We start from the raw sequence: 21,985 nt of genomic DNA, 5'->3' as shown, positions 1-21,985 counted from the left end.
GGGTGTGACCTGCATCCTGCCAGTGCTGAGGGAGGGAGTGTTGACAGGCAGTCCTGAGCAGAAAGAGGAGGCTGCCAAAGCGCTGGGAGGAGTCATCAAGCTGACCTCCCCCGATGCTCTCCGACCGTCTGTGGTCAACATCACTGGACCGCTCATCCGTATCCTGGGAGACCGCTTTACCTGGACCGTGAAGACCGCTCTGCTAGAGACACTCACCCTGCTGCTGGCCAAGGTCAGTGTCTGCTGATGATTCTGATGTTAAAGGTTGTGTTCGGTAAGCAGAAAATGGGAGGGGACCTTTTTGGGGGGGGGGGGGGTTAATACATGAAATAGTCATTAAACAACAATTTTTGCTCTTCCATTTCTAAAAGTTTCTTCCATTTTGTGCCTAATAAACAATCCTGTAGTTTCCTCCCTGCTGGAAGGATGGATGGTGTCTGGCTCTGGTCCTGACCCTGTTGCTCTGCCCGTCTCCAGGTGGGCATAGCCCTGAAGCCCTTCCTGCCCCAGCTCCAGACCACCTTCCTAAAGGCTCTGCAGGACTCCAGCCGGGCGGTCAGACTGAGGGCTGCTGAGGCCCTGGGCCAGCTGGTCTCTATCCACAGCAAGGTGGACCCCCTATTTACCGAGCAGCTCTCTGCCATCAACAACGCTGAGGACTCAGGAGTCAGGTATGCAAAACCATGAAATTATGGGAATGTTTCCGGAATTTTGCAACCCTCGGGTGTTCATACTGAGAAACAATATCAAGAGTAGTGATCAGTTCCATATAGGATTCCTCTCATTTAGAACATTATTTTTGATTGATTGGATTTAATCAATCAATCAACCTTGTGAGCCTAGTGTTCTGCTCCCATCTTTTAGGGAGACCATGCTACAAGCCTTACGATTTGTCATCCAGGGAGCGGGGTCAAAGGTCGACCCAGCCATCAGGAAAAACATTACCACGACATTGCTGAGCATGCTGGGACATGATGAGGTATGTCCAAAGATGGTGGATAAATGAAGATGGTTCACTCAGGCCGTTTAACATTGAAAACAATTGTCAGTTCTCGTCTACTTAACGGGGTGGGTCTCCCATAGGCACCAATGCAATAGCAGCTGGGTCTGGTCTACCTACATTGAGCTCAAAGTATTTGGACGGTGACAAATGTTTTGTTGTTTTGGCTCTGTACTCCAGCACTTTGGATTTTAAATGATATATGAGGTTAATGTGCAGACTGTCAGCTTTAATTTGAGGGTATTTTCATCCATATCGGGTGAACCGTTTAGAAATTACAGGAGTTTTTTTACATAGCCCCCCCCCCCCACCATTTTAGGGGACCAAAAATATTGGGACAAATTAACTTATGTATTATAGTAAAAAGTTAAGTATTTGGTCCCATATTCCAAGCACGCAATGATTACATCAAGATTTTGACTCTACAAACTTGTTGGCTGCATTTGCTGTTTGTTTGGTTGTGTTTCAGATTATTTTGTGCCCAATAGAAATTTATGGTAGATAATGTATTGTGTCATTTTGGAGTCACTTTTATTGTAAATAAGAATATAATGTTTCTAAACACTTCTACATTAATGTGGATGCTACCATTATTACGGATAGTCCTAACTTAATCATGAATAATGATAAGTGAGAAAGTTAGACACACATATCATACCCTCAGACATGCTAACCTCTCACCATTACAATAACAGGGGAGGTTAGCATTTTTGGGGGGGAGGTATGATATTTATGCCTTAACTTTCTCACTCATCATTATTCACAATTCATTCAGGACTATCTGTAATCATGGTAGCATCCACATTAATGTGGAAGTGTTTAGAAACATATTCTATTCTTATTTATAATAAAAGTGACTCCAAAATGACCATTCATTTCTATTGGGCACAGATAATCTTAAACACAACCAAAACAAACAGAAAATACATCCAACAAGTCATAAACTTGATATAATCATTGCGTGCTAGGAATATGGGACCAAATACTAAACTTTTGACTACTTTAATACGCATATAAGTGAATTTGTGCCAATACTTTTGGTCCCCTATAATGGGGGGGGGGACTATATACAGAAAGTGCTGTACTTCCTAAACGGTTCATCCAATATGGATGAAAATACCTTCAAATTAAAAGCTGACAGTCCACACTTTAACCTCATAGTCATTGTATCGTTTAAAATCCAAAGTGCTGGAGTACAGTCTCAAAACAACAACAAATGTGTCACTGGCCCAATGCTCACTGTAGTAGACTTTCATTGAACCAGAAAAAAACAGCGAATGGGGTGTCTCACTTCCTCTTCCATCTCTGGTATGTCTTCGAGCAGACACACTGACTACAGCATGTACAGTGAGGGGAAAAAAGTATTTGATCCCCTGCTGATTTTGTACGTTTGCCCACTGACAAAGACATGATCAGTCTATAATTTTAATGGTAGGTTTATTTGAACAGTGAGAGACAGAATAACAACAACAAAATCCAGAAAAACGCATGTCAAAAATGTTATAAATTGATTTGCATTTTAATGAGGGAAATAAGTATTTGACCCCTCTGCAAAACATGACTTAGTACTTGGTGGCAAAACCCTTGTTGGCAATCACAGAGGTCAGACGTTTCTTGTAGATGGCCACCAGGTTTGCACACATCTCAGGAGGGATTTTGTACCACTCCTCTTTGCAGATCTTCTCCAAGTCATTAAGGTTTCGAGGCTGACGTTTGGCAACTCGAACATTCAGCTCCCTCCACAGATTTTCTATGGGATTATGGTCTGGAGACTGGCTAGGCCACTCCAGGACCTTAATGTGCTTCTTTTAGAGCCACTCCTTTGTTGCCTTGGCCGTGTGTTTTGGGTCATTGTCATGCTGGAATACCCATCCACGACCCATTTTCAATGCCCTGGCTGAGGCAAGGAGGTTCTCACCCAAGATTTGACGGTACATGGCCCCGTCCATCGTCCCTTTGATGCAGTGAAGTTGTCCTGTCCCTTTAGCAGAAAAACACCCCCAAAGCATAATGTTTCCACCTCCATGTTTGACGGTGGGGATGGTGTTCTTGGGGTCATAGGCAGCATTCCTCCTCCTCCAAACACGGCGAGTTGAGTTGATGCCAAACAGCTCGACTTTGGTCTCATCTGACCACAACACTTTCACCCAGTTCTCCTCTGAATCATTCAGATGTTCATTGGCAAACTTCAGACGGCCCTGTATATGTGCTTTCTTGAGCAGAGGGACCTTGCGGGCACTGCAGGATTTCAGTTCTTCACGGCGTAGTGTGTTACCAATTGTTTTCTTGGTGACTATGGTCCCAGCTGCCTTGAGATCATTGACAAGATCCTCCCGTGTAGTTCTGGGCTGATTCCTCACCGTTCTCATGATCATTGCAACTCCACGAGGTGAGATCTTGCATGGAGCCCCAGGCCGAGGGAGATCGACAGTTATTTTGTGTTTCTTCCATTTGCTACTAAACGCACCAACTGTTGTCACCTTCTCACCAAGCTGCTTGGCGATGGTCTTGTAGCCCATTCCAGCCTTGCGTAGGTCTACAATCTTGTCCCTGACATCCTTGGAGAGCTCTTTGGTCTTGGCCATGGTGGAGAGGTTTGGAATCTGATTGATTGATTGCTTCTGTGGACAGGTGTCTTTTATACAGGTAACAAGCTGAGATTAGGAGCACTCCCTTTAAGAGTGTGCTCCTAATCTCAGCTCGTTACCTGTATAAAAGACACCTGGGAGCCAGAAATCTTTCTGATTGAGAGGGGGTCAAATACTTATTTCCCTCATCAAAATGCAAATCAATTTATAACATTTTTGACATGCGTTTTTCTGGATTTTGTTGTTGTTATTCTGTCTCTCACTGTTCAAATAAACCTACCATTAAAATTATAGACTGATCATGTCTTTGTCAGTGGGCAAACGTACAAAATCAGCAGGGGATCAAATCCTTTTTTCCCTCACTGTATGAATGCATCAGAGACGTTTTTAAGGCAGACTACTGATCGCCCCCGTCTCTTTTAGTGGTAATTGCTAGAATTGAGTGCAAAACAATTATCAGTTTTATCTTGCTAGCTAAATATATATTCTACCTGCAATACTGAACCTGACATAAGGACAATCAGATCCAAGTTTCAGTGTCAGTGCAATGTTACATTTTAGCTCTGATCAGACTTGACTTCCGTCAGTCAAGGCAGGATGTGGCTTTATGAAAGTGGTTTTCGGCCTCCTTGTGTGTATGAAAGCCTTAAAGCTGCAATATGTAACTTTTTGGGCAACCCAACCAAATGCACATAGAAATGTGTTAGATCTGTCATTCTCATTGAAAGCAAGTCTAAGAAGCGTCAGATCTGTTCTCTGTACACTTTCTATTCTTCCTGTTCTCAAGTTTCATTTTCGCGTCTTATACTTTGTTTTGTACACCAGCTGAAAATACAATATTTTTGGTTATGGAAAATATATTTAAGTGGTTTTGCTTGTTTTGTCACAAACTGAAATGAACCAGGTGCATCTTTAAGTAGACTCATGTCGGTGTGTGTGTAGGATGCTACACGAATGTCCTCAGCAGGGTGTGTAGGAGAGCTGTGTGCCTTCCTGTCTGAAGAGGAGCTGAGAAGTGTGTTGCTTCAGCACGTCCTGGGTAGGAATTTACACTGTCACACCATATTCTCCACCACACACTACCCTTTACGTGGCACAAACATTCACACTTATGATAAAAGGTATTCACACATTCATTAACCCTTTATAATTTCTTACACTTAATCCTTTACAGTTGTGGGATTTGGCCTATATGGATAGGGCTAAATTGAAATGTTTCTTACAGAATAAATATGAAATGCATAAGCATGGTAGCAATTGAAAGGGGACATTTTGGAGATGGAAATTATTAGACCAAAGTTGAGGACACAACAGTTCACAAGACAGATTTTATGTGAATTTTACATTGAATGTACTTTTCGCTGCATTTGTTGATAAAGAAGTCTGAAAATACTCTGGATATATTCAGTAACATAAGAATATTTTTGGAAAATGTGGGGTAAGTGCAACATAAGATAAAAAAAAGACAAGGGTTTGAGTGAGAGGACTAACTGGTGTCCAAGTGGCCACACACCTTTCCAAAGTAATTTCAATGCACTTTTATGTTGCAATGTCCACAAATTGGTAAAGAAAAACATCTTATACCACTTCCTGGTCTTGTGGTGGACCTGGTAGTAGCCTATCAGATAGGTCGACACGCCCCATGCTGGCATTGTAGTCCTTCACAGAAACAGGAATGGGGACATTCTTCCTCACCCTTGCATGCCCCATTGGCATTTTTCACCCTCCTTGAGACTTGGTCGTTATTGAATGCCTTATGCTGTGTGGTGAGCATGGTTACTTCCCTAGTGTCCCATTTCACAAAAAGCAGCTTGTTAGTCCTGATCCAACGTATGGTCCCCCTCTCCGCTGTCTTTGTCATGTCGCTTACCTTGGTCTTGGGTAAACACATTCTGTTAGGACGAATGGTGCCGAATGGTGCCACAAGACCCTATTTTCTTTTTCAAGAGGTCTATGAAAAGTGGATATAGAACCATCAGACTGGGTGTTTGACATAGCAATAGGGGGTGAAGACCGGCGGGGGCGCTTGCTGGGGAGGGGTGGCTCCCAAACGTCATCATCTAAATCCTCTGCATCCTCCACTCTGTGGTGAATAAAATAAAGGGATAAATTGTTGTAAGACACATAGAATTACCATTGACTAAATGTACAAAACGACATTACTGTAAAGTAAAAACACCAAGCCTAAACTTTATCTGTACAGTTATTCAAATAGGTGTGAAACACACAATGCAAACAGTAACACTTTGGAGACAAAGGCAGAGGTGAGAACCACAAATAAACAATGGCCATGAGAGTTTAGTGGCTTCTCCAAAGGATGAAACATAGAACAGCAAACAGTGAACTAATATGAAACAGACAACTACTTTGGAATTATTTAACATTGAAATTACTTGTTACATAGGCCTATGTAAACTAAATCCAAAGCACAAATACATATTGTAAGTTAGCTAAATAAAGTCATGAAAATAATTTACTTACAGATCTAAAAGTGAATCCAATCCTTCTAGAAAGCAATCTTCGTCGGCCGAGTCGAAATCCTCGTTGTCCAAATCGCTCACCAGATCCGAGTCCGACTCCAGTATTTTATTCAAAGCTTCTATGTCGGTATACTTATTCATAGCTGCGTTCTTTTTATGTTCCTGTTCGATATTTTTAGTTTCCCCCCTTGAGAAGCCATGGGTCAACTGCATATCCCTGGCAAGCTTACCTCATTGGCTACAAGACTGTCAAGGTGCCATAGTAGCCAATTCCCTGTGTAATGGATGCCTACAGCGCGTAAGCACGCAAAGATAGTCACTCGGTGGACATTTGATGTTGAAATTAAGTCATACATCATCAAATAACATTGGCAATTTGCTAGATTTGTTCCTACAAACCTATGGATTAATTAGATACCCATCACGTATTTATAGCTCAAACACAGACCAAATCGAAGCTTACCTTGTAAGATGTTTGCTGTTCGGTGAAAACGTTGTGTAAAATAAACATTTTGACTCTCAGGGTTGGTGGTCAATAACGGTAGCTAGGTCATAGGCAGACAAATAAGACATCCTCATGATCTGTGGAGTCCCTGCTTTCGGTGTGTATCAACGTATTCCGTGTTTATTTCGTTTATGCTTCACAACGCTAACCGGAATGTAGGTAGCAGCCATCTTCAAATTAGATCATCGGCTCGGCCTGTCCTTATAAGTTTGTATGCCCATATGATAGTAAGTACACCAAAGATTTTAAGGCACCGATCAATAGCCAAGATACTCAGCTTTCCACAGACACCCTGCTTTTGCAGATAGGGGCTACTGTTCTCATACCAGACTGAATTGAATAAAAAAAGTCATATGGGGACTTTACATTTAAGAGGTTAGTGGCCAAATCTGCAATTTTCAACCCATATACGGGTACGAGTGTAAAGTGCTACCTCTCACTCTATCAAAATGATAATGTAGTAAGGAAAGACATTCATGTTTGTACTATGTAGTACGAAAAATGTATGCACTCACTGTAAGTCGCTCTGGAAAATAGTGTCTGCTAAATAACTAAAATGTAAACAAATGTAAATGTACTAAAACTGTGCTCTCTCTTCTCCTAGCTGACATATCAGGCGTGGACTGGATGGTGCGTCATGGTCGCAGTATGGCCCTGGCCATTGCAGTAAAGTCTGCCCCTGAGCAGCTGTGTGTGGAGGAGTACAGTTCAACTGTGATGGAGGCCATCCTGGCCAATGCCACCGCAGACAGGGTAGAAACATCATACATTTGGTCAGATCTAAGTGGATACTGATCCCTTTAGTTTACTAATTCTGTTCACCCAGACCATGGAAGGATTTGCTTTCCAAGCACTCTCTTCCCCTGTCTTGACCCTCTCTGACTAAACACTGCCCTGTCCTGTCGTCTCCTCAAGATCCCCATAGCCACCAGTGGGATCAGAGCCATGGGCTACCTGATGAGACATCATCTCAGAACCGAGGAAGGAAGTGGCTCATCACACCGCATTATCACACAGTTTGTCAAGGTGAGGCGGGGGTACTTTCTCTTTTATGTCACTTTTTTCCCATTTACAAAAATGTTTTGCCAATCGAGCACTGAAAGTGGGTATATTGTTTAACATTTGGGGCGCATGAATATGGACATTATCTGTAAGAAATAAGAACACTATGACAGTGCTCCTCTGAGGATTTGTCAGTAACCTCTCCCCTGTCATTTCCCCTGCAGTGTCTCCAGAACCAGTCCAGTGACATCAGGCTGGTGTCGGAGCGGGTGCTGTGGTGGGTGTTTAAGGACAAGGCCACGCCCTCCCTGGAGCCCGCCCTCATCAAGCCTCTAGTGAAGAGCCTGCTGGACAACACCAAGGACAAGAACACCAGCGTCAGAGCCCAGAGTGAACACACCATCGTCAGCCTGCTCCGACTGCGGCAGGGAGAGCAGACCATGCAGGTCAGTGACACACACAAACATCCACACAGTCTCAATACTCATTATAAAGAGGACTATACCTGGCCTGATGGATTTAAGTTGTGCATTGTGCATCTGGTGTACTTATCCAATAATATGCAAATCTCTCACTCTGTAATGTTATGTTTCTCTTTCAGAGCGTTAGTGCCATCCTTGACTCCGCAAGTAATGACCTGCTGTCTGACTGTCACCGCCGCTCCCTGAAGAAGATCTCTAGTCTTCCAGACTCTAAGGAAGAGATTGACGACACCATCCTCACGTGATGGGCAGGACAGATCACAGCTTGACAAATCCATACTGTTGCTCATGTACTCAGAAAAGACCTCCACAGCAATCAAGAAAAACTCTGCTGTTATGTCTTACAAATAAATACATCTATGGAGAGAGCCCTCACACACACATACATCCCCATTAACTCCATGTTATCCATGGACCAAGGAAAAGTATGAACTTACTCGCTTTACTTCATATTCCCCCCTCTTTGGACAATTATTTTATTTGTTGTTTTAGTGACTCTATAAACATACATTTAGAATATTTGTTTCATCTCACAAAGTGCAGTTAAAACTCCTGAGTGAGCTCACTGCATAAAGAAAGTAATTTGTGCCAATTCCTTTTTGACATTTAAATGTATTCAATATCCCTCTTATTTTATTGCATTTATTTCGAGCATCACTGACACCAGTTTAACAAAGCAGCAATTACATTTCTCCCATTGCTTTTCCTCTGGGTTTTATACCTGCTTTTGTGTGTGTGGGGAATGCAACCTGTTATCTTTATGATAAAGTTGATATTCTAATCAATTATACGGTTGTAAAAAAAAATCAAATAAAGACCTTGATTTGATAATGGTTTTGACTGTCTGAATTAACTCAATATTTTTGCCACCATGTGAATGTCACTCATTATCTGTATCTAATTGTATTCACAAGTATACAACACAAGTTACACAAATTGGATGTAGATGCAGAGAAGTATGCCTTAGTTAAATGAGTGAAAAACTTACTGCCTGTGACTTCGATACACATGAGACTGGATGTGGTGCGTTTTAGCAATGAATTGTGTTGCTCCGATTGCAGTCTGTCTAGGTCAAAGGTGTAGAGTTATTTAGGAACAAATGGAAAGGTGCAAACCTGAAGTCAACAGCACCCTGCATGGTGACTTGAATCAATGGGCCCGAATGGATTAGTGGTCCCACTTTGTCGTGCGTCTGCGCAGTGAGCCTGGGTCGCGTACGGTTGGGTGCACAGTGCAGTAACGACCAGAGAAGGAAGCGGAGTTTCCGGCTATTTGCAGCGGAGGGGGAGGATTGCTGACACTGCGAATCCCCGATAAAAAAGCCGCCGGCTCGGGGGCTAGCAATTCGGCATCGGAAGTAATCATTCTCATTCATATCGGGGGTAGGGTTGGTGAATTACAAGCCAAGGGTACAGAGCGGAAGACCAGAGTAACAGCAAAAGGCGGGGTGACCCACCAACTACCGGCATGGCCAGGGACTACGATTACCTCTTCAAGCTGCTCATCATCGGTGACAGTGGTAAGCGAATACCGGGGATGTGTGACGGGAAATGGGCCTTTCCAGGTTTTTACACGATGAGTCGCAGAAATGTAGGTCGAGGTTCATAACGTGATTTTGGACTCATTTTTAAGTTGACGTCTTCGTTCGTATGTGTAGTTTTAAAAGTCTGCATGCAATATTTTCGAGCAATGGGGAGAGCGGTGACTAGGGCGGAGGTTGTGTATAGCAGGCTGGGCATGTCAGCCGATCAGGCCGGATATCGCTCGCTGCACGATAGCGTTTAGCACTGGGACGAATTCCACCCATTCTAAGAATGTTTGTTATTTAGCGGGATACTTTGCTACCTAACTATTATGGTATTCCAAGTATGTACATTGTAGCTAAAGGTTTTCCTTATTTCGTACAGCTAGCCAAGTGTTGTTAGTTTGCTAGTTATAGGTACACTACTACAGTCGCTAGTAAGCTAACTATATAGATAACATTAGAAGGTCAGCTAACGTTAGATACTTACTGGCTCGTGTTTTTATTTTGTTATCCCAATAGCTAGCGGCTCCCTTGAAGTTGTCAACCAACCGTTATCCTGCTGTGCCAGCTAGCTAGGTGACTTGTCAGTGTAGTAGTAAAAAAATTAATAGTTTAAGCAGTAGTTATGTTTATGTGATTGCATATTAAAATGTGAAGTGCAGAGTTGTTTACAAGAACCGTGGCTTGAATTATTTGTAGATGCTCCCTGGCTAGAGCCTAGTTGACAAATGAGGCAGTAATTAAACATTCTTACTATCAAGATCCAATTAAATGCAGAAGTCCAGAATATAAGGTATATTAGCTAAGAACAATATTACCACATCAAGTGCTGTTTTTTCCTACCTCATATTCATTAAACATTTTAAAGACCGTTGCATTCAGGTAAGACCATAAATCCACATCAACATTGGCAACTCCACAATCACAATCCCTTTGTTAGGAAAGATCTGTTGACACTCCCGGCCCTGGCACTACCCCATCAGCTAGCTGATCACAATAGTGGGCAAGAAAGCAGCCCCCTTACTAACACAGACAGACAGGGGCCTGTGTCCCCTCAACTGCAGTCTGGTACCAGTATTGGCACCGCTGTTATGAGATTCAGAGAAAATGTAAACCAATACTCAAATGCAAGTCCTGTCCCCTCCCCTGTCACACTTACACATGCAATTGTTGCTGAGATCGATCTGACACACACAGGGTTTAGGAGCTTCGATCAAGGGTCCCTTTCTGCACCTCGTGGTCCCTCTGCAGTTAATTGGTCAAGGAAAACCATTATTTGGACTGACAGAGGTCAAGTTTTGTATGACAACAACGAAGCAGAAACCAACTGGCACCCAGGCTACTGTGCCTCACCTTTGATTCCTGGTTTAAATACAGTATTGATGACGTACTGTATTTTGTGACATGTGCTTTTGCATATCATTGTCCTAGACACAGTCGTTTTTACAGGAGAGCAGGGACTATATTTTCACCAGCTAGGTACTCCTTCAGACCGGGCTGCACTGATAATAGTCCTCCCAGGTACCAGAGTTTCTACAGGTTTACCCTCGAGCCTGATTAAAAGGTAGAAAAGATATGGTGATGTGGTTGTTAGTGGCCTGACAGATGAAAGTATTGTTACCCACAGAAAGAACACTATATCTGTTTCTTGTAGCTGTAAATAATGTTGTCTGGTGAAAGTGAACAAGAAGACTCAGTGAATGATCAGAGGGATTTGTTTTCTGATTGGCTTTTAACTCCGGACCAATCAACCGCTGCCAGGCACGATCACATTACCTTCAACTATCAACTGATTTGAGCTGTTAGTACCCCTGCCTGGACTCACAGTTCAGCTCTGACGTTTTGGCCATCTCCTCATCTGACAGTTGGCTAGCCGCCTGTCCGTGCCTCTTGGGGAATTTGCTGAAAGTGTTATCTTATTACTGATTGGTGCACAAATTACAAAGTAATTTGCAACACAGAATGTTATGAACTGTACCGGCATAATTTGTAGCAAAGCATCACCTCTATTATTGTGATCTTAAACCTACTAAAGGTTATGCAGAGTTCAGCTGTCACTGTCTTTTATACATAGGCTAGATAGCATGTATTTGTCTGAGTGCATGCTGTCAAGGCCTGGCTGACTGACTGTGCTAATATACACTACATGACCAAAAGTATGTGGACACCTGCTTGTCGAACATTTCATTCCAAAATCATGGGCATTAATATGGCGTTGGTCCCCCCTTTGCTGCTATAACATCCTCCACTCTTCTGGGAAGGCTTTCCACTAGATGTTGGAACATTGCTGCGGGGACTTGCTTCCATTCAGCCACAAGCATTAGTGAGGTCGGGCACTGATGTTGGGCGATTAGGCCTGGCTCGCAGTCGGTGTTCCAATTCATCCCAAAGGTGTTTGATGGGGTTGAGGTCAGGGCTCTGAGCAGGCCAGTCAAGTTCTTCCACACCGATCTCGATAAACCATTTCTGTATGGACCTCACTTTGTGCACGGGGGCATTGTCATGCTGAAACAGGAAAGGGCCTTCCCCAAACTGTTGCCACAAAGTTGGAAGGACCGAATTGTCTAGTATGTCATTGTATGCTGTAGCGTTAAGATTTCCCTTCACTGGAACTAAGGGGACTAGCCCGAACCATGAAAAACAGCCCCACACCATTATTCCTCCTCCACCAAACTTTACAGTTGGCACTATGCACTCGGGCAGGTAGCGTTCTCCTGGCATCCGCCAAACACCGATTTGTCCGTCGGACTACCAGATAGTGAAGCGTGATTCATCACTCCAGAGTCCAATGGCGGCAAGCTTTACACCACTCCAGCCGATGCTTGGCATTGTGCATGGTGATCTTAGGCTTGTGTACGGCTGCTCGGCCATGGAAACCCATTTCATGAAGCTCGCAACAAACAGTTCTTGTGCTGATGTTGCTTCCAGGGGCAGTTTGGAACTCGGTAGTGAGTGTTGTAACCTGAGGACAGGCGATTTTTACGCGCTTTAGCACTCGCCGGTCCCATTCTGTGAGCTTGTGTGGCCTACCACTTCACGGCTGAGCCGTTGTTGCTCCTAGACTTTTCCACTTCACAATAACAGCACTTACAGTTGACCCAGGCAGCTCTAGCAGGGCAGAAATTTGCCGAACTGACTTGTTGGAAAGGTGGCATCCTATGACGGTGCCACGTTGAAAGTCACTGAGCTCTTCAGTAAGGCCATTCTACTGTCAATGTTTGTCTATGGAGATTGCATGGCTGTGTGCTCGATTTTTATACACCTGTCAGCAACGGGTGTAGCTGAAATAGCCGAATCCACTAATTTGAAGGGATGTCCACATACTTTTGTGTATATATAGTGTACCTATACCACAGAGGTCAGGAGACTCACCAGCCTATTTTAAGGTGGTTATGATCCTCTGTTATTCCTCCTGGCTCTTTCATGGTTAGAGAAAAACAGACCTGTGGAAATCTGATGACTCCTTGGTGGCAAGCATATGTCTACAAAACATAACGCGAAGTCAGATAAACCTACATCTTCCTTCAAATTTGCTTACTCATTGAAACCTGTGTAGCCTAAATGTCATAATTAAAGGGTGGTAAGAAATCAAATCTCCTGAGTTGTAAGCCTTTTTAATCTGACTCTCAACCTGTCATTTTCTCTTCATTTCAGGAGTGGGGAAGAGCAGTCTCCTTCTGCGGTTTGCAGACAACACATTTTCAGGTAAGAGTAAATATTACTCCTAACCCCCCTAGCAGGTTATGAGTTGTTTGTTCTAATTTAGTTGAACAACTGTCCAACCCATACTACGTACAGTGAGTATTTGCCTTGCAAAATCAGACACTGGGTCTCATAACTAGTTGTTTTTTTGTGTTTCCAGGTAGCTACATCACCACGATTGGAGTGGACTTCAAGATCCGGACAGTGGAGATCAATGGGGAGAAGGTGAAGCTGCAGATCTGGGATACGGCAGGACAGGAGCGCTTCCGCACCATCACCTCCACGTATGTACAGGCAGGGGCGACTAACACGCACACGCACACTAACACGCACACTAACACATGGAGAGCTGCAGCATTTTTTATGAGGCCAACTTTGACGATAGTTCTGAAAGACTAGAATAGCTTCCATGCTCTTTTTGGAAACTGATGGAATTTCCCACAGACAAATTTTAGTAAGAGGTGGTTTTTAGTCACAGAATTATAGGACGGTAAAGGTTGGAGCTCTCTGACTTGGGTGTCATCCCCATGGATTTGCTTGACCTTGTTTCAAGTGAAGAATTTGTGCCAATGGGATTTCTTTTTGACATTTTCTTGTCCTTGCCCCCATTGTCCGCATGTTTTCCTTTTCTGTCCGTTGTGTATCTCGGCTCCATGTTTGACAGATAATTACTTATGTGCAGTGTGGAGCCTGGGTTTCCAGGTATAGAGTGGAAGACATTCCTCTCTGAATTCATCTTATTATTTTTTGTTTATTTTTACTATTACATTTACATTTTACATTTTAGTCATTTAGCAGACGCTCTTATCCAGAGCGACTTACAGTTAGTGCATACATTATTATTTTTCATACCCCCTGTGGGAATCGAACCCACAACCCTGGCGTTGCAAACGCCATGCTCTACCAACTGAGCTACATCCCTGCTACCCCATGTATTTTCTCTCAAGCAAGGGCTTCCTAATCTGCACTGGATGAGAGAGTGTGCCCTGCCTTTCTCCTCTCTGTCATGATAAATATGTGTAGTAATGAGCAGTTAGTGTTCCTGAACAAAAATGCAGTCACTCAGGAGGGTGGACTAAAGGTCTGTGAGCTAGTGAGCATTACCTAACAACCGTCTGACTCTCACTGCTCTGTTTGACATGGATAGGACAGCGTATAAAAAATACATTCACCCCTTTGGACTTTGACAAGGACTGTACAGTACTTTGACACTGTTTGGCTTTGATGACCTGCGACTATGACAGAGTGGAGATAGTAAAAACCTTGGTGCTTTGGCCATTCACTCAATTTACAATAATGACAGTGAGGAACTAACAAAGGTGTTGAGAAAGAGAGGCATTTGAACTTGTGTATTTTTCCGCAAAGCCCCCTGGGAAATTTGTCAATTTACACTCAGAAACAGAGCTGCTGGTTTTCCTGTGGGAATACCTCTACAAGTCTCCAGCATGGAGTCAGTGTGTGTGTGCTGCTGAACTGAGGGAACCTGGCTGGCTGTGTGAGGAGGGAGGTGGAGAGTGCTGCTGCTGGGTTGTTTTCGCTGTTTGTTAATTGTGGAGAAGTAGAGTGGCATGGTGCCTCATTAGGTCTAAGTGAATATCAGGATAGAGATGGCTCACAGAGCCCTGTGTGCTGTAGTGGGAAACCCCACCTCCGTAAGGTAAATGGTCAACCCAGCCAGGGTGTGTTTTGCCATATGTCCTTCTGTCATGCAGTCACAGTCCAGTAGCTGCCATATGTCTGTCTGTGTGTCTTTGTAGTGGACAGCAGCCTGTGTGTTGTGTTGTGCGTGTACTGTTTAGGTGATGTGTGTTGGGAGGGACTGGGAGTCTGGCTCCAGCGCCTGCTGTGTGTTTGTGGTTCTCCATTAATCTGTGCAGAACACCCCCGCTGACTGGTCCATTACTGCTGGGCTGAGTGAGACAGACAACACTTCTGTCAGGCCAATACAATGACACACACACACACACACACACCCCTTTGAAAGGCCTATTGTGCTTTTCGTGTGTATGGTGCAGTCAGATTGGGGATGCAACCTCATTCTGGGTCCTAGTCAAACTTATTCAGACTTTTTTTTTCATGAATACTGTGGATGTCCTCTACTTCCAGCTCTGTATAGCCTATATACAGGTAACTGCCAAAATAAAGGAAACACCAACATAAAGTATCTTAATAGGACGTTGGGCCACCAACAGCCGCCAGAACATCTTCAGTGCGTCTTGGCATAGAATTTACAAGTGTCTGGAAATCTATTGGAGGGATGTGACACCATTCTCCCACGAGAAATTCCATCATTTGGTGTTTTGTTGTTTATGGTGGTGAAAAACGCTGTCTCAGGCACCGCTCCAGAATCTCCCATAAGTGTTCAGTTGGGTTGAGATCTGGTGACTGAGACACACACACACCCTTTAAACCCCCTACGCTCCTTTGAGACCCCTCTTTCAAAGTCACTGAGATCTCTTCTTCTAGCCATGGTAGCCAAAATAATGGGCAACTGGGCATTTTTATACATGACTCTAAGCACGATGTGATGTTATTTGATTAATTAACGCAGGAACCATACCTGTGTTGAAGCACCTGCTTTCAATATACTTTGTATCCCTCATTTACTCAAGTGTTTCCTTTATTTTGGCAGTTACCTGTACATCAGTCTTTGTCATAATCCTCTGGACTCTAGTCTTCAAAGGAAAACTGTGATGAGCATTATCCCTGGCTTCCTGCTGACCGTTGCCCCTCCCTGCCTCAGAGACACTCCTTCCTGCTGACCGTTGCCCCTCCCTGCCTCAGAGACACTCCTTCCTGCTGACCGTTGCCCCTCCCTGCCTTAGACACTCCTTCCTGCTGACCGTTGCCCCTCCCTACCTCAGAGATACTCCTTCCTGCTGACCGTTGCCCCTCCCTACCTCAGAGATACTCCTTCCTGCTGACCGTTGCCCCTTCCTGCCTCAGACACTCCTTCCTGCTGACCGTTGCCCCTTCCTGCCTCAGACACTCCTTCCTGCTGACCGTTGCCCCTCCCTGCCTCAGACACTCCTTCCTGCTGACCGTTGCCCCTCCCTACCTCAGAGATACTCCTTCCTGCTGACCGTTGCCCCTCCCTGCCTCAGAGACACTCCTTCCTGTTCTCATCCTTTCAGGAACACTACAATTAATATGGATTATTGAACTCTGAGCGGCATGTGGAGTTGGTGTATGTTATACTCTTTCAGTTAATTTTGCCTGTTTATAGGAATGACAAAAGGAAATAAATGATTGTTTATATTGTGCCATTTATTGGAAATGGTCTAAGTCTATGGGATCATAAAGAAGTATTTCTACTTGCTGTGAGCATGGGCAGTCCTTTGCTCATTTGTCTTCAATCGTACTCTTTGCTTTGTTAACACCAGTTAATTGAAATCTCCAATGTGTGTTTGTGTAATAGTGTGACTCTGTTCTCTCCAAGTTGGGCTCCCCCTATTGGACTTGAGATCAACATGCTGACTGCTCTCTCTTTCTGTCTCTGTCTCCAGATACTACAGGGGAACGCATGGGGTCATAGTGGTATATGATGTCACGAGTGCCGAGTCCTTTGTCAATGTGAAACGATGGCTTCATGAAATCAACCAGAACTGTGATGACGTATGTCGAATATTAGGTGAGTCCAGTCCACCTGTTGCAGCAGGGACCCTTGCTTAGGGCCGTATGAAATCCTTGATGCACCAATCTAGACATTAAAATGGAATTCAATTAAAACATTTGTTGAACTTAATAGAACATTTATTGAACTAATTAGAAAAGTAGTTCATTTGCACAAGTTTCTCATAAGACATTAAAAGAATGAAGAAGCAACAACTCCCGAGTGGCGCAGGGGTCTAAGGCACTGCGATGCAGTGATAGCTGTGCCACTAGAGATCCTGGTTCGAATCCAGGCTCTGTCGTAGCCGGCCGTGACCGGGAGACCCATGGGGCGGCGCACCATTGGACGCCAGGGTTGTGGGTTCGATTCCCACGGGGGGCCAGTATGAAAAATAAAATAATGTATGCACTCACTAACTGTAAGTCGCTCTGGATAAGAGCGTCTGCTAAATGACTGAAAATGTAAAATGTAATTGGAATGCCCCTGTCTGTGTGCTGCAAAAAAAAAATGGTGTAATTTTGAGAGTGAAAAACTTAAAATAATCTGAAACCAGGAAAAACTAAACTGAAGAATCTGGAAAGAAAATGCAACAGATTTTAACGGTTCCTACATGCATTTGAGCGGAAAGATCAAAAGGTCTTCCTTTTCCTATTGTCCCTCAGTGGGAAACAAGAATGATGACCCCAACTCAAAGGTGGTGGAGACGACTGACGCACAGAAGTTTGCAGAGCAGATGAGCATCAACCTCTTTGAGACGAGTGCAAAAGAGAACATAAATGTTGAAGAGGTAAGTCATTGGTCAGGGGCCCTCTAATATTAGTAATGGGAAGTTGAGGGTATACCTCTCCCTCATCCAAAACAAGGTAGTTGATTGTTTACCATATTGTGTTTTGTGAATTCCCCACAGATGTTTAACTGTAGTTGATGGTGTTCTCCATGTTGTTTTTGTGGTTTGCCCACAGATGTTTAACTGCATCACAGAGCTAGTGCTGAGAGCCAAGAAGGAGGTGATGGCCAAGCAGCAGCAGCAGCAGAAACAGAATGACGTGGTCAAACTCACCAAGAACAGTAAACGAAAGAAAAAGTGCTGCTAGCGAACTCAAACCCACTCACAAAGTCCAGCAGCGTCTGTTCCAGAGAACACACACAGGATGGGACTCCAAGCATCTAAATTAAGACGAGATAGATTTAATAAATATACGATGAAAAAAAAGTCCCCTTTGGACAAACAAATCATGAAGACTTAAAAAAATACATGTACAGATTTTATTAGAAGTCAGAAGTTTTATTTGGAATTCAGCAGATGAGCACTATTTAACAGTGATCCTCCTTTCTTGAAGGATCTGCAAGCAGACAAGTGATGGCCATAATGCTCAGATTTCTATATGCCTATACAAATATTCTTACATCGGTATCTATTTTGTCCTTGTCATTACACTTCACACGGGATATTATGAGTCAAGTGAAACTCTGCACCTGAAGTGGAGGACTCACTTTTTTGGATGATTTTTAGTTTTGGGGGAGGGGGTTCACAACCTTTGTACATTTTTATTTTGACATTTCAGACACCTGTATGGCTCATCCCAACCCATTATAAACTTCTAGTTTGTTTTTGGACTTGATGGGGAAAAAATCATGAGGATGATGATTGATAGGCAACCATTAGCAGCGAATCTAAAGGACAGAACTGGTGACTTCTATCTTATCTTTGGTTATCTTTTTTTGCCAAGCTTTTTCTCCTCTTCCCTTTAATCTCCAGCCAACGACCGGTTTTTAGAGCGATGTTCAGAGCAGTGAACCACTCCCATGGCCCTGGCTGGGAGACAATGCTCTGCCATCACCACTCACTGCAGTCTTATTGTGCGCTAAGTTTGCTTTTAAAAGAAAAAAAATCGTCCACTTTTTTAAAACAATGATACTGCCAATATGATGTGAATGAAAGAGTTAGAAGCTCTGTGTCTCCCCCTATTGGACTGTTGCCATAGAAGCCCAATGGGTGTAGTAGTTTGGGGTTAGGGTCTGTAGGGGCCCGGGTAGCCCTCAGGGAGAGAGCCCAGGAACCACTCTCTCTAACCACACTCCAGCCTCTGGCCTCTCTACTCCCATGCACCAAACACCTCATATCAACACCTCTCACAGCTATGGATTCAACCCCGTTAGCTGCAGTCAGTTGTGGGGCATTTTAATTATAACATCTTTATCAGTGCAGGGTGCATTTGGTTTGTGCCAGGAGGAAATGGGAGGTTTATTGTAGTTGGTGCAGTGACCCTGATCCATAGCAGACTGTGGTTAGCCTTGTGTGTGTGTGTGTATGTTCAGCACGTAACACTGTTTGAAGGGGTATGTATAAGGTATCTGATATGCATTTTAGTATTCATAAACTATCAAGGAGCTTGCAAAATGTTCTGAACTGTTAACACGTGTATGCCTGGTGGTGTCGTCATGTTTTTATCTAGGACTTGTCACTATCTGGTTACCTGTTTAACTGAAGTCTTACTATCCAGTGTTCTGCTTGACTGTGAGTGTGTGGCAGGCTGGCAGTGAGAGACAGGTTCCTCCCTGAGGGTCTGCTATGGGGGAGCATTAGTGATGGAGAAATAGGAACCTTGACCTCAGCACTTTCCTACACACATCGGGGCCCTGAATACCTCTCCCTCTGCTTGAGGGTAACTGGTGTAGGCTGAGGTGGCCATGATGTGGGTTTGGGAAATCTCTATGTGACCGTAACCAGACAACCATTGAGGTGGGAAACATGACAGTGCCACAACCTGAGCTCAGGGTGATGCAAGCCAAGCAGTGGAGAAAGGGTATCAAATTCCAGACTGTATGATTTCTATTCATTATGTGTATGTATGTGTATATAAATATAGTTGTGTGTTTATATTCAATATATAGAACATACACACATTCGCACACATAATTGTGCATGCATTGACATGCATTGTGTGCTATGGTTGAAACACACTTATCAGCTGTGGTTTGCTGTACACTGGAGAAAAGAGATGTACTATTCCGTTCCCCTACATGAATTTAATCAATAAACGTTTTAAAAGAATAAATATTTGACAAAATGACTGATCTCTTGTCAATGATTTGAAGCTTGGTCTTGATTCTTTTTGAGCTTCTGTCTTGCTTTTTGTGAAACTATGTAGGAATTGTGCCACTTAAATATCTCAGATAAAGCTGTTTTATTCTTTGTTGTTGACCACAATGAAGCTATATGAACTCACAGTGTAGGTCATTCATTTATTTTGACTAAGTGGCATGATAAATGGAGTTTTGTCCATATATGGAGTGGAGCCAAAGTAAGAACACTACCAATACATTTTCTTTATTTCTGTCCCCATTTTATTTTCTCATAGTGGCCTCCACATATAGAAAGACATTTGTTGGGTGCACTCTTTCCCTTAGAAAATTGCTATAAAAATCATTTCTCATTTACAATGTTTGGATATTTTTTCCCCCATTACTAAAAATAGTAATTTGCTATGAATATAAAACCATACTCTTACACATTTCTTCCATCATAAATATTATGTACCTCTTTATGAAAGTGTCATCAATATAGGAAAAACGAGTTTGCCATGTCATATGTACAATATTTGAATGAGTATGCATATTCATAATGTGTAAATACATATACATCCACACTTACACATATGAAACCTGTGTCAAGTCATATAGCTTTATGTAATTTCTCTTTTGTTCACTTAACATTTCAAACTGAATGTCTTTGATACTAAGTTCACTTGTGATCTGGAATATTGCCTTTCAGTGTCATGACAGTGTACATTATCCATATTCAATTGACTGGGGCGGGGTATAAGGTCCCTTACCATTACAGAAAAGATTTAATGTGTCAGGAGAGAGAGGGTGAGCTGGTTAAGTTCTGTACCACATTCATTTATGAAGGATAAATGGCAAAAGTGTAATTATTGATGATTGTCCACTAATGAGGTTGACATGAAGCTATGTTTCTTACCCTATGTCTATAGTGGTGAGTCAGGGGGGAAATGGGTGTACTGATGCAAAAATAATCTTTACCAAGACCTTCCACAGATTGCCCAAATTCATGGTCAATTACCTATTTTGAAGGCTCCAGGCATTTTGGCAACCCAAACAATGTTTGTCATTGGTGGTTGAAAAAGGACAAACACACACTGAGACCAAGTGAAATTCCGAAGAACAGGACCCGTAAGGACAAGCAGGTGACACACACCATGGAATGTCTGCTTTTTCCACAACATGCACACACACACAAACACTCAACGCAAGAGAACATCTCTTCCCTCAGCATTCAGGATGGTTAACAGTTAATAAGATTGAGGACAGGAGACAGGCTTTAAAAATAGTATTCAAATGAAAAATGAAAACAATACAATTGACAGTAATTTTGGACATAACATATACATGAAGAGTACATAACATTAAACTGAAAAAACAAATACATGGATGGAAATTACAGGCCAGAGCTCTTGAACCGACCCTCCCTGAATGAACAGAATGGCCAAACTTTTAGACCAGAGGCCATGCCCAGGAACACCTGGTGCCAACAGGCCATGAGGCTGAGTTCAAGACCTCAGCTCTGTAACATCACAAAAAACTACAGAATTGTGTTGTTTTTTTCACCAAGGACACAAGGATATGAGAACTAACATTCTGGTCATGGTAAGTGTTGTTTGATCCAGTTCGTAATATAGGTAAATGCTCCATCCATGTTCAACCAACCCATAGCTTGGCCTGCAGAATATACTTCTCATCACTCCGTTCTGAGGCTGCAGTCTAGCTGTGTGTGGTTGGCTTCATGCCCAATATAATAATGTCGCCAGTTAGTGCCTTTCCGAGCTGACCAGCTCCTGGAGTTACACCCCCTTAACCATGCCCTCAGATCAATACAACACCACAGTTGCTTAGACTACAGACAAAAAGACAGAACTCGTTCCTTTACCCTCTTAGAAAAAAATCTAGAACCTAAAAGGGTTATTGGCTGTCCCCATAGGAGAACCCTTTGTAGAACCCTTTTGGGTTCCATGTAAAATCCTCTGTGAAAACATGGAACCCAAAAGGGTTCTACCTGGAACCAAAAAG

General features: G+C 43.2%; 2 protein-coding genes across 2 annotated transcripts in view; both read left to right on the top strand.

Moving 5' to 3' along the window:
* Nucleotides 1-8,890, top strand: part of LOC311141886 (stalled ribosome sensor GCN1-like) — a 39,668-nt gene extending 30,778 nt beyond the window's left edge. The window contains exons 50-57 of the mRNA XM_084177384.1: nucleotides 2-232; nucleotides 478-671; nucleotides 865-979; nucleotides 4,531-4,627; nucleotides 7,178-7,326; nucleotides 7,489-7,599; nucleotides 7,800-8,021; nucleotides 8,177-8,890. Coding sequence (XP_084033510.1) covers nucleotides 2-232; nucleotides 478-671; nucleotides 865-979; nucleotides 4,531-4,627; nucleotides 7,178-7,326; nucleotides 7,489-7,599; nucleotides 7,800-8,021; nucleotides 8,177-8,302 — 1,245 coding nt within the window. The 3' untranslated portion in view covers nucleotides 8,303-8,890. The remainder of the gene's footprint in view (nucleotide 1; nucleotides 233-477; nucleotides 672-864; nucleotides 980-4,530; nucleotides 4,628-7,177; nucleotides 7,327-7,488; nucleotides 7,600-7,799; nucleotides 8,022-8,176) is intronic.
* Nucleotides 8,891-9,264: 374 nt separating this feature from the next.
* On the top strand, nucleotides 9,265-19,971 carry LOC311141746 (ras-related protein Rab-35-like). Its single transcript, XM_084177180.1, has 6 exons — nucleotides 9,265-9,576; nucleotides 13,237-13,287; nucleotides 13,445-13,568; nucleotides 16,791-16,915; nucleotides 17,560-17,684; nucleotides 17,860-19,971. Exons 1-6 carry the CDS (start codon nucleotides 9,525-9,527, stop codon nucleotides 17,989-17,991), a joined length of 609 nt encoding a protein of 202 aa, XP_084033306.1. The 5' UTR covers nucleotides 9,265-9,524; the 3' UTR covers nucleotides 17,992-19,971.
* Nucleotides 19,972-21,985: the final 2,014 nt, after the last annotated feature.

Source organism: Coregonus lavaretus, assembly GCF_964263955.1.
Source record: "Coregonus lavaretus genome assembly, chromosome: 14".
Classification (NCBI taxonomy): domain Eukaryota; kingdom Metazoa; phylum Chordata; class Actinopteri; order Salmoniformes; family Salmonidae; genus Coregonus; species Coregonus lavaretus.
Note: the sequence above shows the minus strand (reverse complement) of the source record. Positions and strands in the feature narration are given on the sequence as shown.

Coding starts and splice junctions, on each gene's coding strand:
- LOC311141746 (XM_084177180.1), top strand. CDS start 9,525: ATGGCCAGGGACTACGATTACCTCTTCAAGCTGCTCATCATCGGTGAC. Junction 13,288..13,444: donor TGCAGACAACACATTTTCAG/GTAAGAGTAAAT, acceptor TTGTGTTTCCAG/GTAGCTACATCACCACGATT. Junction 17,685..17,859: donor AGAACATAAATGTTGAAGAG/GTAAGTCATTGG, acceptor GTTTGCCCACAG/ATGTTTAACTGCATCACAGA.